Raw genomic sequence first — 14,734 nt, 5'->3', positions numbered from 1 at the left:
TTAATTCAACTTGAATTGTACATAGACAGCGCGTTCCTACCTCGACCTCAAGTAGTTGTTTCAGAAGGTCATGAGGGAAAGCAACCACACAAAAAATCCTTACTGCCTCTATTTAGATTTTGGAGTGTGATATCTCTCTGTTTGAGCCAGCATTACAAGGCAATCATTTGAAAAAAGAAGAGCATAACATAATGCAACATAATTGCAATAAGAAAGCCAAAACAAATGTTCATCAACAGAATAGTGAAAATGGCAAACATGAGATATAATCTTAAACTTTGCCTTAATGAAAAGAAGAAAAAAAGCATAAACACAGTTAGTTGCAAGCATGCAACTCCAAACAGAAGAAATATCAAACTCAATAAAATTACAACATCAAAATAAGAGAGAATCCAACTATGAAAACATCTTCATCATATCTATGATGAAGATGTAGTAGCAAGCCTTCCACGTCCGATACCACCGCTATGCTGATGATCACACTCTCTTCTTTTCATCAAACTCTCCTCTTTAGAACTCAATCTCGAACTCCAACAATCGGGCGAATCACCAGAAGAACAATTGTTCCAGTGTTGTTGTTGTTGGCCACTATTCAAACTGAAGCTATTACTGCCAGAAGACTCTTGATCCTCACAAAGTGAAAATGAACCACCTCTCTTAACAGTAACATACTTATGCAAACTTGGTTCCATCACATCATCACTCACAACAACTTCAGATTCTTCTACAAATGATGATTCAGGAACAGCGTTGTACTCGCTTCTAGAGAAAGTTGAACTTGTTGTGGAGTTGAGATCGGCGACAGCTTCAAGGATTGAGCAAGCTTTGTTGAGACAAGCAGGAAGAGAAACAGAAGGCTGTGTTATGGTCTTTTGGTGGAAGTTGTGAATGTCTTCTAGGAGTAATGAAGTGTAGGATGATGGTGGTGGATTGGTTAGAGTTTCGGGGTTGATGTTGTCAAAGTCTCTTGATCTTCTGGATGATCTGCTTCTTGTTATACCGGTTGGCATCACCACATTCTTCACAATAGCATTATCAGAAATTACCTTGATTTCATCCTCTTGTTGTTCCTTTGTGTGAGTAATCACACCCTTTTCCAATGTACCTCGGCTACTTGTTCGGTTTCTGGTGTTGTCCCTTGTTTCAGCCTTTGGTTTCTGCAATGGGAATAGCATAATGTCATCTTAAAGACATGTTTTAAATTGCACTGCAACTATAAATGCAGACATAATATTGCTGATGCGGTAGATTCCGTTACAGTATTGAATCACATTGAAAACTACATCAGATGATTTCTCTCATGTTTGTTTAATTATTTTCATCAAAAATCATAGTTTCAGAATCTCAAAACTCAATTTTCTTATGATGTAGTGAAAAATCTTAATTTGTCAACTAAAATTCATTTTCCAACTATCTGTAATGTGTGTCACAGCAACCGCAATAACTGCAATTGCAACACTCGCGACCACAATTTAAAACCATGATCATCTATTACTACAAATCACAATTCATAGCTTATGCAAGCCAAAAGTTCAACTATATTACAGATTGATCCAATCATTTTATCCCTGTAGACTAATTATATGTCATCACATCAATGATCAATAACTAACAGAAAAAATGAAATATTTTCAACTGAGAAGGAAAAGCAAGTGCATAAAAGTGATTTTACCTGAATAGTCTCAACTTCAATCTCCTTTTTGTGTTTGTTCTGAACTTTGCTTCCACCATTATTAGCATTTGATTGTGGATAAGCAAGTGAATTAGGATCAACCTCACTAAGAGGGTTTCTTCTAAAAGGCGAAACTTCAGTTTTTCTTGCAGAGTTACTACGGCTAAGAGAAGGTTGTTGCTGATTCTGATTCACTCCATTTCCATTAACTCTAGCAGGTGACATAGAACGTGGGGATGCAATATTTCTCTTAACATTAACCCTCTTAACAGATTCACCACCTCCACCACCACCATTGTTGCTTTTATCCATCACCAATGATGAAACAGTAGCAGGAACAGTCACCATTTTCCCTGGCCTAGAACCCGAACCCGAACCCGAACCAGCATTGTTGCTTCCATTTGCAGTATTTGCATCAGAAGATCTTCTTCCAGGAGATCTACTCACTCTCCTTTCTCTACTACTCGAACGCTGTTCTCTTTCTCTCTCTCTTTCTCTTTCTCTACTTGGTGTTCTTCTTCTTCCACCTTTCGGCGAACTGCGGTGGCGCTGACGGTTGTTGTGTCGGGCGCCACCGTCATATTCCTCGCTGTTATCACTTGGATTAGTCCTCTTTTGTTCATCTTCAGCTGAAATTGCATCATTGTTGTTGTCAGAATGATCAAAATCGAAACTTCTCTTTGACCCGGAATATTTTCTAGCTGAAGAAGAAGCAGCTTTTCCAGAAGAGCTTCTGGAAAGTCTTCCACATTGAATTAAGATTGCATCTACTTCTTCTTTTGTGCAGCTTGAAGTTCTCACACCAACAACAACAGCACCAACCTTGTTGTTACTGTTATTGTTGTTGTTAATGTTGTTGTTGTTCAATGATTCTGTTTCACTAGACGAAACCAAACCATCATTGATTTTGGTTGAGTTTTTCTCTCTTTCATCATGGCTTTTTCTGTGTTTGATGATAAAAATCTCTTTTTTAGGCTGAGATTCTTCTTCGTGTTGTTTAAGAATTTCTGGGTCTTGTTGTTTCTCTTGAACTATGTTGTTGTTTTTGTTCTCTGGTTTCGAAAGGGTGGCTGTGACATTGTTGTGGGAATTTTGTTGTTGAATTGGGGGTGTGGATAGTGGTTTGGTGGAATGAGGGGGTGAGGAAGTAGAAGTTTTGGTCTTTTTGCTCAAACATGCACCCATGGTGTTTGTGGAAATGGTGAAAGAAGAGTAGAGAGAAAAGATGGTTAAGAAAATTTGAATTTCATTTGAATGTAAATTTGAATTTGAATATGAAGAATTTGAATATGAATAGATAAAAATGTTAACTTTGAGATTTATTAATGAGAGAGAAAGAGAGAGAGTGTTGAGAAATTCAAATTTTGAGAAAGATTCAATTTTTTGAGTTTGAGATCCGTTGGAGGTTTGGGTCATGTGTGTGTCTGACCAAATTGACCCCACTATGTCACTACCTACTACATTTTATTCCATAAAGTTTTTTAATACTATTTTGAAATAGTACTATAGTATATAATATTGGTATTATTAGTGGTTATTGTATTGTATGTGGAAAATAATTTGGGTTTTAATTTAACGTTTGTGTTTGTCGTTTTTGTTGTGGGTGGATTTGAAATTGTGTAACGGTTTAATTGGATTGATTGGGTCAATGAAAAGTGAGATGGAAAGGTATGAGCATTTTTTGTGGTTAGAAAAGGTGAGTAACGGCTATATGTGTTTAGAAGTTTGGGTTTTTTTGTTGGGGTTTCAAGGGAATTTGGGGTTGTTGGACAAGAATATTTTGCACTTGTATGGAAAGAATTTAGTAGTGTGTTAGATGGATTTTTGGTTAGGGAATACCGTATGTCCTTTTGAGAGGCTAGATTTTGAGTTCTAAGTTCTAACAAACATACCTCACGAGTAACATGAATAAGGCAAACTAGTGTCCTTCAAAATGAACTTGGATCATCTTCAAAAAAGCACCAACCATGTAGGAGACTAGGAGTGCTCGCGATTTGACTCGGTTTTTATAGTGAAAAAAAAAAAACTCATCCAAATTAAAGATAAAATTATTCACGTTTTGGTTTGATTTTGTGGATAATTAATTTAAATAATATAATTCAACTTAATCCAATTTCATGTAATTTAATTTGGATCGATTTTTAAATATTTAAATTGTAAATTATAATTTATTTATTATTATTAATTTCTTTAGACCACCTGTCGCCCTCGGTTTTTTATATCTCGCGTGAGATACGAACTGACTCTTCTTTTATTTTTTTGAGTTTTGAAAATCAGAGAGTTGCCACCAACTTTTATTTTATCCAATTAAGGAAAGGTTTATAAAAGAAACAGAAAAAGACCTTTAAGAGATTTTGGGTTCGGGGGTAGGTTATACAAAGGGAAGGTATTAGCACCCCTTTGTATCCATGGTTATCCATGGGCTCTTAATTGCTTAGCTCACTTGTTTGAATCATTTGTCTTGCCTTGAAATGCTTGTATGTGGTTTTAAAATACCTTTGTAAATTAACTTTGTAATGATCCTTGTGCGGATGTATACAAAGTGTTTTATCTTTCGAAAGATGTTTTGAAAAAAAGATCTTTAACTTCGTAATGATCCTTGTTTGGATATATACCAAGTGTTGTCTTTTTTGAAAGCTTTGTTTTGAAAAACGGTGAATATGTGAGACATTTGTTGTTTTGATTTGAGCAAGCAATTAGGAGATCTACCCTAGATTTATAAGGCCCTTTCCTATTTCTTTTAGAAAATTCTCCTTTTACCGGATGTAAACAAAAGTTTGGATTTGTATTTGAAACAGTAGAATTTGATTTTTGAAAAGAGTAACAGAGGGATTACCCTAAGAGGTGCAAGTGTGATTGTGTTTTGATTCAGATATTTTTGTCTTTGAAGTTAGTGACCTAACGCTTCAGTTATTATCTTTGACATACACGCAGTTTTATATGTACAGAATTTAAAGTGCGGGAATGTAAAATGCGGAAAATAAATCTACGCTATTACATCGATTGTGCGGGAAACGTAAATTACGCTATTTACATAATTTTGACAACCTATACACTTTATCTAGGAATTTAAATTGCAATAAGATAAAAGAAAGTATTTTTGGATTTTTTAGATGGTTGATTTTAATTAGAATTAATGCATAATTAATTAAATGAGAAAAAGGGTAGAAATAAAATTTAAACCTAAAAATTAAGTCTAAAATATGTTCATATTTCTTATTAATTAATTTTAAAATAAAAACTATTTTTTTTTTGAAGTTGTTTTAGAAATTTATTAAGCTAATTATCATATAATTATATAAACAATTATACACATAAGTTAAACTTAATGAGAAAAATATTCTAATTACGTAAAAAATTAGTCTATAATATATAAACTAAATTTACTAAAAAGAACATATTTTTTCTGATTTTTTAATAGGTTAAAATAATTAAAAAGCAAATATATAAATATATACTAATTAATTAAACAAAATATTTTAATTATTAAAAAAAAATATTTTTGTATCAAAAAATAATATATTATTTTATAAACCTAAAAATATTTTTATTATATTTTTTTGATTTTTAAAACTATTTTTAAATAATTTTAGAAGTTAAATCAAATAAAAATAGAAAATATTTAAATCTGTGATCCTGTGTGGTAGAGGACTGAGTGTCCATGGTGTGGTTGTGTGTTTTGGTGCGTTGGATGTGTTGTCAGATTAATCCAGTGGCTCAGATTGTAGGTCACATGATGCACATGGAAAGAGAGAATCATTGGATCATTCAGCATTTAAAAGTTCCAAGTGGGGTCCACGCTTGCTGACCAGCGAATAGGATGAAGAGGAAGTGCCACGCGTGCTGGTCAAGATTTCAAACTTACTATTCATCATCTTCTTCCTTTTACCTGCGGATTTTGCTGCAGATTTACCTGCGGATTTTTCCTTCAAATCTTCAATCTTTTGAACGACCTACAAAATGAAAATAAAAAAAAAAAACAAGGGTCACCCAGATCACCTAATTTGACCCTTCTAAACATGATAGCAGTGTTAGTTTTGTCATTTGGAGCTCGCATCATGGAGAACGAAACCTTTACATCTTTGAAGCTCAAAAATGGTAGAGCTTCAAAACCGCGTTAGAGCTTGCATGTAATCTCTCAAATCTACTCCATATCATGCCATGAGTCCATTCAAATGATTAGTTTGTATTATAGTTAAGTACACATAGGAAAACGAAAGCTACATGGTTATAAGTAGGAAGATGATTATGCATGTGTTTGAGGTTGTTTCTATCACATGCTATAGTTCAATCCTTACCTATGATGTTATACAAGAGTGATAGAATGATTATTTTGTATTGATAGTGGCTGGAAATATGAAAACGAAAATTACAAGTATTTGATATTTTTTTGACAATTTTATGAATTTCTTAGCTATTCTCTTGGTAGATTTTCGTGTGTTTTCTGTTGATGAAGCAACCTACTTCATTTATAAGCAAAGAAGTGCTGCAAATTGAAGCTAAGAAGCATTGATTGCTTTGTTGAACTTTTGATTTTTTAATATTAAAAATCTTTGAATTTTTTACCATGGCTTGATTTTCTTCACCTCTCTTGCTCTAGGCCTGCTTTGTACCTTCATGCTGCAGAGTATTGATCAACTTTGATGGCTTTAGCTTAAGAACAAAGCATGGTATCATTATCCTTCACCATTTCTTTTTCAATTTAACTTTAAATGTAATAAAATTAAACCAAACAAGAAATAAAAATGTTATGGGCCTTAGGTTGGTCGTGGGAGGCCCTTAACATTATTAGAATCATGTTTGGATCATGAAAACTTGGCCCCTTTTGGAAAAAAAAACATTTTTGATCAATGTTGGTTTCATGCATTTTCCCAAAAAATAGCCAACTTCAACAAGGCATAAATCCCTCAATTTTGATCATATGAAGGAGTTCTTGTACTTTTTAGAAACCTCAATATGTCCTCTACAAGCTACTTTGGAAACTTTTTTTCATTTGGAGAAGTTATCTTGATGTTATGGCCTTTGACAAAAAAACCACTTTTTGTTGACTTTGAAAATGACCTGTAATGTCTGAGCTCATATTTTTCAAATGGTGAATCCTATGACCATGGGATCAATTGCATTTGAAAGATAATTGAATTTCCTTCAAAACAAGCTTTGGTTGGAATTTTTTGAATGAACGAGGAGAGAGTTATGGCCGGTCAAAGTTCAGTTGACTTTTTAGGAGAAAACCATAATTTTGAAACTTAGGATTTTGCTGATTTTTGATCTTTTCTTGATGAATTATGATCAACCAATGGTCAAATGATGAATCTTTTGACAAAATATGGATGTTGACAAAAAATTTCATTTTTGACTGTCTGTTGACTTTTCGGTCAAACTGGTCGTCTGTTGACTGTTTGAGCTGCTGACTGTGCGTCTGAGTGAATTGAAGTTTGAAATTTTGTATGGTGGTACTTTGAGACATATGGAGGTCCATGAAATCCATTTGAGGTCTCAAAAAACTTGTTCTCCTAAAAAAACAAAAACCCTATTTAAGGACTGTTTGTGTAGGAGACAGTTAAGCGTACCTGATTTTTGTGCAGTGCTGAGTCTCTGCTGATCATGTGATTATCATAAGACTTCTAGAACAAAAATCTTGTAATTTTGAAATGCAAAAGATTGATTTGATTGATGGTGCAAAACACGGAGAATCGCGCTGTCAGCGAGTTTGACTGTCAACTGGCTGTCTGGGCATTAACGTAACAGTTAAAGTGAAAATTCAACAGTTAAAGTTAATTTTTTCTTTTTGTTTTTTTTATGTTAATGGTGAAAATTTATTTACATGAGTTGTTAGAAAAACACAAACATAATAAATAAATAAAATATACTGTACGCAAACGAAATTACCGATAATAACCTTGAAAAATATTTAATGCGCAGAAAAATATATATTTAACTAGCAAAAAACACACATAATATTATCTGGATAATTAAACTACAGTACGAAAGATAGTACGACATTTAATACTGACAATACAAATATTACATAATATAATGAACAATACGACAAATAAACGATACATTATTTGAAAACAAAAGATACGACAAACTTTAAAAATGACGATTAAAAACCCATGCTATAAATAACAACATATAGATGATTGGGAGTGTAATCAACCCAGGTCCGCATTTTTCAGGACTATGCAGACAGAAAAAGGACATGATCACCACCAAGACGGTGATGACCATAAGAAAACACGTATCCATCCACTTCGCCATTTTTGCCGGGGAAGAAGAGAAAATAAATATGAGGTAGAAATTTGAGAGATGAGTTGAAATTTGATGTGAGAATTTATGGAAAAAATGAGAGGTATTTATAGAGTGAAAAGAAGGATAGAGACGTTGGGGAATGAAGTAATTCCGTACAAAAAAAAGAAAATTTGAGTGGTAGTAGGATTTGAAAGAAAGTGTATGGTAGGGTTTGAAAAGAGAGATGTATAGAATAAAGTTAGGATTTGATTTTGAAAGAAAGAGATTTGAAAAGAAAGGAAAAGGTTTTGAAAATAATAGAATATAGTACAAAAATTAGTGGGAAACAAAAAACTAATAATAATTTACTCGTTACCAGTACAGTCCGAATCCCCGGACTCTGCGCCTGCAAAATTTAATTCTGTACCAATTGCGTCAGTACTATTTATCTGCAAATAAATCTCAAATAAACAGCGTGTGTGAAGTGATAAACAGTAATTGGCATTTGTGTAAGAATAAATTCAACAGCGAACCAAAATACCGTATAAGAAAAATTCTAAAAACCAAGTATTCATAAAATCAGGATATTTATGAAATAAAATCCAAGATTATATGAAACTCCCAATTTTTAGACAGAAGTCTGTTGCCTTCTTTCTGAAAAAGATGCGGGCAAATTTTGGGGTATAACACCACCACTTTGACTACTGTCAACCATCAATTATCAATCAAAACTATGATCATCATCAACTACCACTTTGATCATACCACTTCAACTAAGAGTATTCAAATCCAAACGATCCATATAAAAATCGCGAGTCGAAAAAAAATCATAAATATTAATTGTGTTTGGATGTCATTTTGGGATAAATAATTCAGTTTGATTCAGATTTATTTTTCAAAATCAATCTAGACTGAATCAAATCGCACCGCGAACCTCCATAATTCCAACCATCGCCAATTACCTCTCCATCCATTTCTGATCACCAATCTAACTACGATACACCACCACTGATTATCATTATAAGCATTGTCCTGACCACTATAACTCATCACTCTAGCCACTAATGACTATCACCATTGACTACCATCATCATCCACCACTCTAAACACTGTTTGGTTGACCATTACTTCGATCACCATTGGTCACCACTCCAATCACCAATTTGACCATCATTTTCCACCATTAACTATCCTTTTAATCACCGTCTCGGTCATTGTAAACCATCATTGATCATCACCACCAACTACCACCATTCTAATCACAAGTGACTACAACCATTGATTATCGCTTTAATCATCTTCATGATCATCGTAACCACCATTGAACATCACCACTGACTACCACAATTCTGATCACTAATGGCTACCACCACCATTCACCACTCTAACACGCATATGATTTCATTGTTATATGGTTGGTAGTTAAAATGGTTATCAATAATGGTCGGAGTAATAGTTAGTTGTTACCAATTGTGGTCATAGTTGTGGTTATGATGGTTGTTGATGGTGGGCATATGGTTTAGTTGGTGATTAGAGGTGGATGGAGTGGTGATTTGTGATGATCATAATGGTGGTTGATGGTGGTGTTGTTCATAAAATTGAGCTGAAATAATTATTCCAACAAAAACAATAATGTGGTAAGTATATTTTAATATTGTATTCACGGGGATTATATTAACTTTGTAAAAATATGAGTTAAGTGTACTTGTTATTGCGATCATGAAAATTTGCAACTCTAACGCTGGGGGTATAAAGCGTGATTGATTGATTTGTGTATACTATTTGTAGAACTAACTAAGATTTTTTAAACATGTCTTGATCAACAGTTAATTATCTATCAGAATCATGATCTCATTAAGTATCTCTCAGTGGTTAGTGTTTCCCTCAAAAATCAGACAAGGCAAGTGTTATAAAAGCATTTTGCATTTCATCTATATAATGTCACAAGATATATAATTAGTCATGGATCACTAAGGTTTTTCTTTATGTTGTAACGTGGTTGGGGTTACAAGAAATATTGGTTTTTCTTTGGTTTCAAAAGTCTAAAGATAAGAGAGCATAAATTTTTTCTTTTAAAAAATTCCTCTTTCTTTATTACCACTTTCTTACAACCATTTTATTTTGTATGGTTGACTTTTTATTACACCAGTACTACTTGCTTTTTTTCTGTAAAAAACATTTCCTTTTCTTTCCCCCCAACTCTCATTTTTTCAATACCATTTCTTTAATATGCTCTCCTATCCTTAAGATAAGGCGGTGAACAATGTTTTTCTTTTTAAATCGGCTAAGGGTTGTAACTTTAAAATAACAAAATAAATTCGTTGTACGACTCAAATGGGTTTGTCAAATGATTCACACCCTCACAAGTTACGCTTTTGAGGTCAAGTAGTTTTTCACTAAATATCAAACAATTCCTTGATTATATCTATGACTTTCAAATATATTAAGTAATAGCAAGACTGATGTGAATTTTACATTTTTAGCATGCATGTCTACTCTCATTAATTTAATTAAAACGCGAGGTTGCACACATCTCACTTAGGTAGGCTTATGATTACTGCCTTATATCAATGTGTTTCATCTAAACAATATAAAAACCAAACTTTAAATAAAGATCATGTTAAATTTCATAGATAGTCAAACAGTAGCCATGAATGAAGCATTTAAAAAGAATTAAACATTTTTCATTCCGTTTTCGGCTTTGGATAATATGCATAAGGATTTCCTTATGCACCATGCATAAGCCTATATAAGTCATTGGAAATCCAGTATTGAGTATTGAGTGGTGAGTATTGAGTAATAACAATTGATGTCTAGAATTTGATCCAAGGGTCCATAATAATCTATGCATGGTGCATAAATTTTTATCTATGCACGGTAACTGCACCCTCCATTTTCTATGACCTTTAGTTGTCAGCCTATCATTTGTGGTTCCATGCATTTTGACTATTCATATCATCATCTGAACCAGTTGCAGACAAACTTCCTCTAGTACTAGTTTTTCAACAAAAATAAAAAATATATGAAATTAACACTTAATCATGAAAAAAATTAAAATAAAAAAGGTACAAGTTCTAACTTTGATCAAATTTGTATTCTACCCCATGCAGGAAATGTAACACCCCGTTTTCTACCCAGTAATTATAATAAAATAAGAGTGCCAAAATTTCAAACAAGAAAACAGGATGTCACATTTCAACATAAAACAACAAATGTCATGTATTTCATTTATCTTTGATACATAGCATTCGGCATCTACAACTTTAAAATTATAATTCATTCACAACTTTATTCGTCAACTTTTATTCAACTTAAAAACAGCTTAAAACAACAGTAGTTAATTCTTATTATTCAACTTGGATTTCAACAGCTATAATAATAATACAACAACAAGAGAACAACAAATACAATCATAATCCCATCCCGAGTGCTACGTATCAGAGCAAGACACCAACTCGACTAACATCAACTAAAGGCTTCATAAAATCACTTCAAACTTCCACCGCTATCTTGAGTACCTGTTCATTTCCCATGGTAGGGAAACATCATTAAGAAGGGGTGAGATATCGAATCAATATAAATAGGCGTATGATAAACAGTATATTAGATCAGAATCATACAACTTCACCACTTCATGTCAGCAACTATAAACAACAACAACTTATAACAAAAACATCTCCCAACAATAACAACTTATGGCAACAACAGCTCACAACAACAACACAACGAAAATCAATAAACAACGAATAATAACAATAACTTTAACACGCGACTCAATATGCGACTCAACTATGCAAATGTATGTGGTACCATTTGGAGCAGAACTCCCAACTTAAACAAATGCCAGTTTATTGAGGCATTAACAAGGCATAAGCCTTCAACGTGGTGCCATTAAGGCCAAGGCATAAGCATTCAACTTTCAACGTGGTGCCATCAAGGCCAACTTAATCATGCAATGTATGCCATGCGACCTTAACTTCAACAACAAATACACAACAATGCAACAACAACATCACATACAACAACAACAACAACTTAAACATGCATCAATTGCATCAACTTAACTCAACACTAGTCATTCGACTTACAACTTAAACATGCCCATATTTCGGGACGATTCAACTTATTCAACATTGGCCATAAGCCTACGACTTCATCAACGTATCGACAACAAGTTATAATAACAACAACTCAACAATAACAGCATATAAAATAACAGTTCAATTTAGTAAACATGGGTTATAATGCCTACAACTTAATAATGTCCATAAATCGGGACAATCATCATAGTTCCACTTCACCTGCAAATCCATATTTTTATAAGTTCAAAACATCTCTACAAACATTTTTATTAATTTATTCTATATTGTTAACTTGTAAAAAGTTATAACGATATATAATTATAACTCGACAGAGTTTCCAAGGAACTCTAAACAACTCTACAATAATCCCTACAATTCTAAAGTGCCCAAAAATACTCTACTAACAACTCTTACCTATAAGGGTAACTCTTATGAATCTAATTGGCTAATGGTCTGACTCAAGTAATAATAAAACAACTCTAAATGGTCAAATATCTTCAATTTTAATCTTTACACGTTATCAGACTTAACTCTAAACAATTCGAAAGTAACTCTAACAACCCTATTGACAACTCTAACAACTCTATTGACAATCCTAAAAATTCTATTGACAATTCTATCGGACTTGAGAATAACTTAAGTTGGCTAAATAATTTAAATATTCATCTCTCGCTCCAAATTTCCATGATTATTATACTAATAATGCTAAATTATTATTATTATTATTAAATATACTAAAGAATAGTTATATATTAGTGAACCTGTAACGTGATTTCCAATTAACTTATTTTTGCCGTACAGTATATGTTTCATTGGTTTCCAATTAACTTATTTTTGTGGGTACAATATACGTTTCGTTTCATTGGTAGATTCTATCAATTTGTTCACTACCCACTTTATTATGTCTATCAAAAGAACATTGACGCTACAGGATTCGGATGGAAAAGAGAAACAACATGTGTATTAATGATGCAATATATTGATGAAAGTGTAGCACTACAGTACACACAAATATATAATGACGATACTAATAACGAAGCAGCATATAATGAAAAGTGACGCTATTGAAAAATACCGTCCTACAAATATCGATACCAAATTATATGCATCAAATTATACGAAATTAACACCACTAAAATCATCAAAACATCAATTTCTCATATAACACTGAATTATCAAAATCATTGCATATTAAGGATTATCATCAAAACCTAACAATCACAAAGCCATGGGAATTTAGGGATTTTATACTAAACATGTTTCATCCCATCATACATTATCATACAATCAATCTTCACATACTATTCATCATATACCTTGAATCCCACCCTTACCTTGTATATGGAGATCGCCTCTAATATCCGATCGAGTGCAAGCCTTTTCCTTTTTCCCCCGAAATCCACGATCAATTCCTCCGCTGCCAAAGTTCCTCTTCGTCGGCAACTTCGTTTCACGATCTATTCTCCCAAAATCCAAACCTCCCTTTTCCACTGTGATGAAAACCTCTTTTTTTTTACGTGCCTCTTCCTTTACACAAAAACCTAATTCCTCATTAAAATAAATCTTATTTTCTTTTTCTTTATTCCATTAATCCAATAATAACAACAATAATATTATTATTATATCTAATGGGCTTAAACTTCACACCTCCAATTTGCTATTTAACATGCAACCTCAAAATCCAACTTAATTAAAAAATCCATAATAATATTATTCTTAATATTATTTCTCCGACTAACCGACTAAAATCAAACTTTAACTTAATAATCCAAATGCGCCTCTTAAAATCACACTGACAAATTCAACTACTTCGATACATTCTCAAACTTCTTCTAAATCCAATAATTAAATCCTTCAATAATTTAATTAACTAATTAATTAAATTTGGGGCGTTACAGGAAACATTTGCATGTCCTCAGAAAACAAAATAATGAGTGGAATATTGATGACCTCGCATAGCCCCATGGTTTTTGCATGGCTCGCCCGTGCATCAAAGTGTGATAAGCGCACTAGGTGGATCTCCTAACGCGCCTTTTGCATCAGCACCAATACCTAATTTTTGTTGATCAATTTCCTTGTTTCGTGCACATCAAATTTTGGATTAATCCAATCATAAACATCACAATATTCAAAATAACTAGGGACCTATGGTGTGTACATTTACTTAATACAAAATGAGCAACACACCCAAGATCATTGTGCATGGCTAATGGTAGTAATCCTACTATATCAAAAACAACATAATGCAACATGAAATGTTTAACAAGCATTGAAATGAAACTTAAGAAACTGTAAAAACTTCATAATGATGTCGCTCATGTTGCACTAGTTAATCACTCTCACTTACTGTCTCATATGCATCTTCTCTTATACCACCTTCATCCTCTTCTTCATCACCATCATTTTCCTAGGCCTATTCTCCCAATGTTCTACTTCCACACTACTACAAATATTATTTTTCATGATAAAACTTTCACCTCGAATAATAAAAAATTGAGAGTCTAGGTACTAAGGGGTGCCTTATTTTATTTTTTAAAAAACGATCAATATTTTTTCCTCGATTTTTAAACAAAATCGGCATAAATAGTTGCTCATGGTTGAACTTCAATTCCAAGCTCTTGCAATTTTATGTTTTATATAGAACAAAAAAAAAGAGTGTTCAAGACTCTAATATTTAATTCTTTTGGAACCCAAAATGCATCTTTATTTTTTATAGATTTTACGTCAGATATGTTCCCTCGATTTTTAA

General features: G+C 32.9%; 1 protein-coding gene across 1 annotated transcript; it reads right to left on the bottom strand.

Moving 5' to 3' along the window:
* Positions 1–268: 268 nt before the first annotated feature.
* Positions 269–3,023, bottom strand: LOC131617471 (uncharacterized protein At1g65710). The gene is made up of 2 exons (XM_058888754.1): positions 1,673–3,023; positions 269–1,157 (listed from the first exon to the last, which is right to left on the bottom strand). The coding sequence occupies exons 1-2, from the start codon at positions 2,855–2,857 to the stop codon at positions 420–422; spliced, it is 1,923 nt and encodes a 640-aa protein (XP_058744737.1). The 5' UTR covers positions 2,858–3,023; the 3' UTR covers positions 269–419.
* Between the last annotated feature and the right edge of the window lie 11,711 nt (positions 3,024–14,734).

Source organism: Vicia villosa, linkage group LG7 (genome assembly GCF_029867415.1).
Source record: "Vicia villosa cultivar HV-30 ecotype Madison, WI linkage group LG7, Vvil1.0, whole genome shotgun sequence".
NCBI lineage: Eukaryota > Viridiplantae > Streptophyta > Magnoliopsida > Fabales > Fabaceae > Vicia > Vicia villosa.
This window is presented reverse-complemented; position numbering and strand designations above follow the sequence as displayed.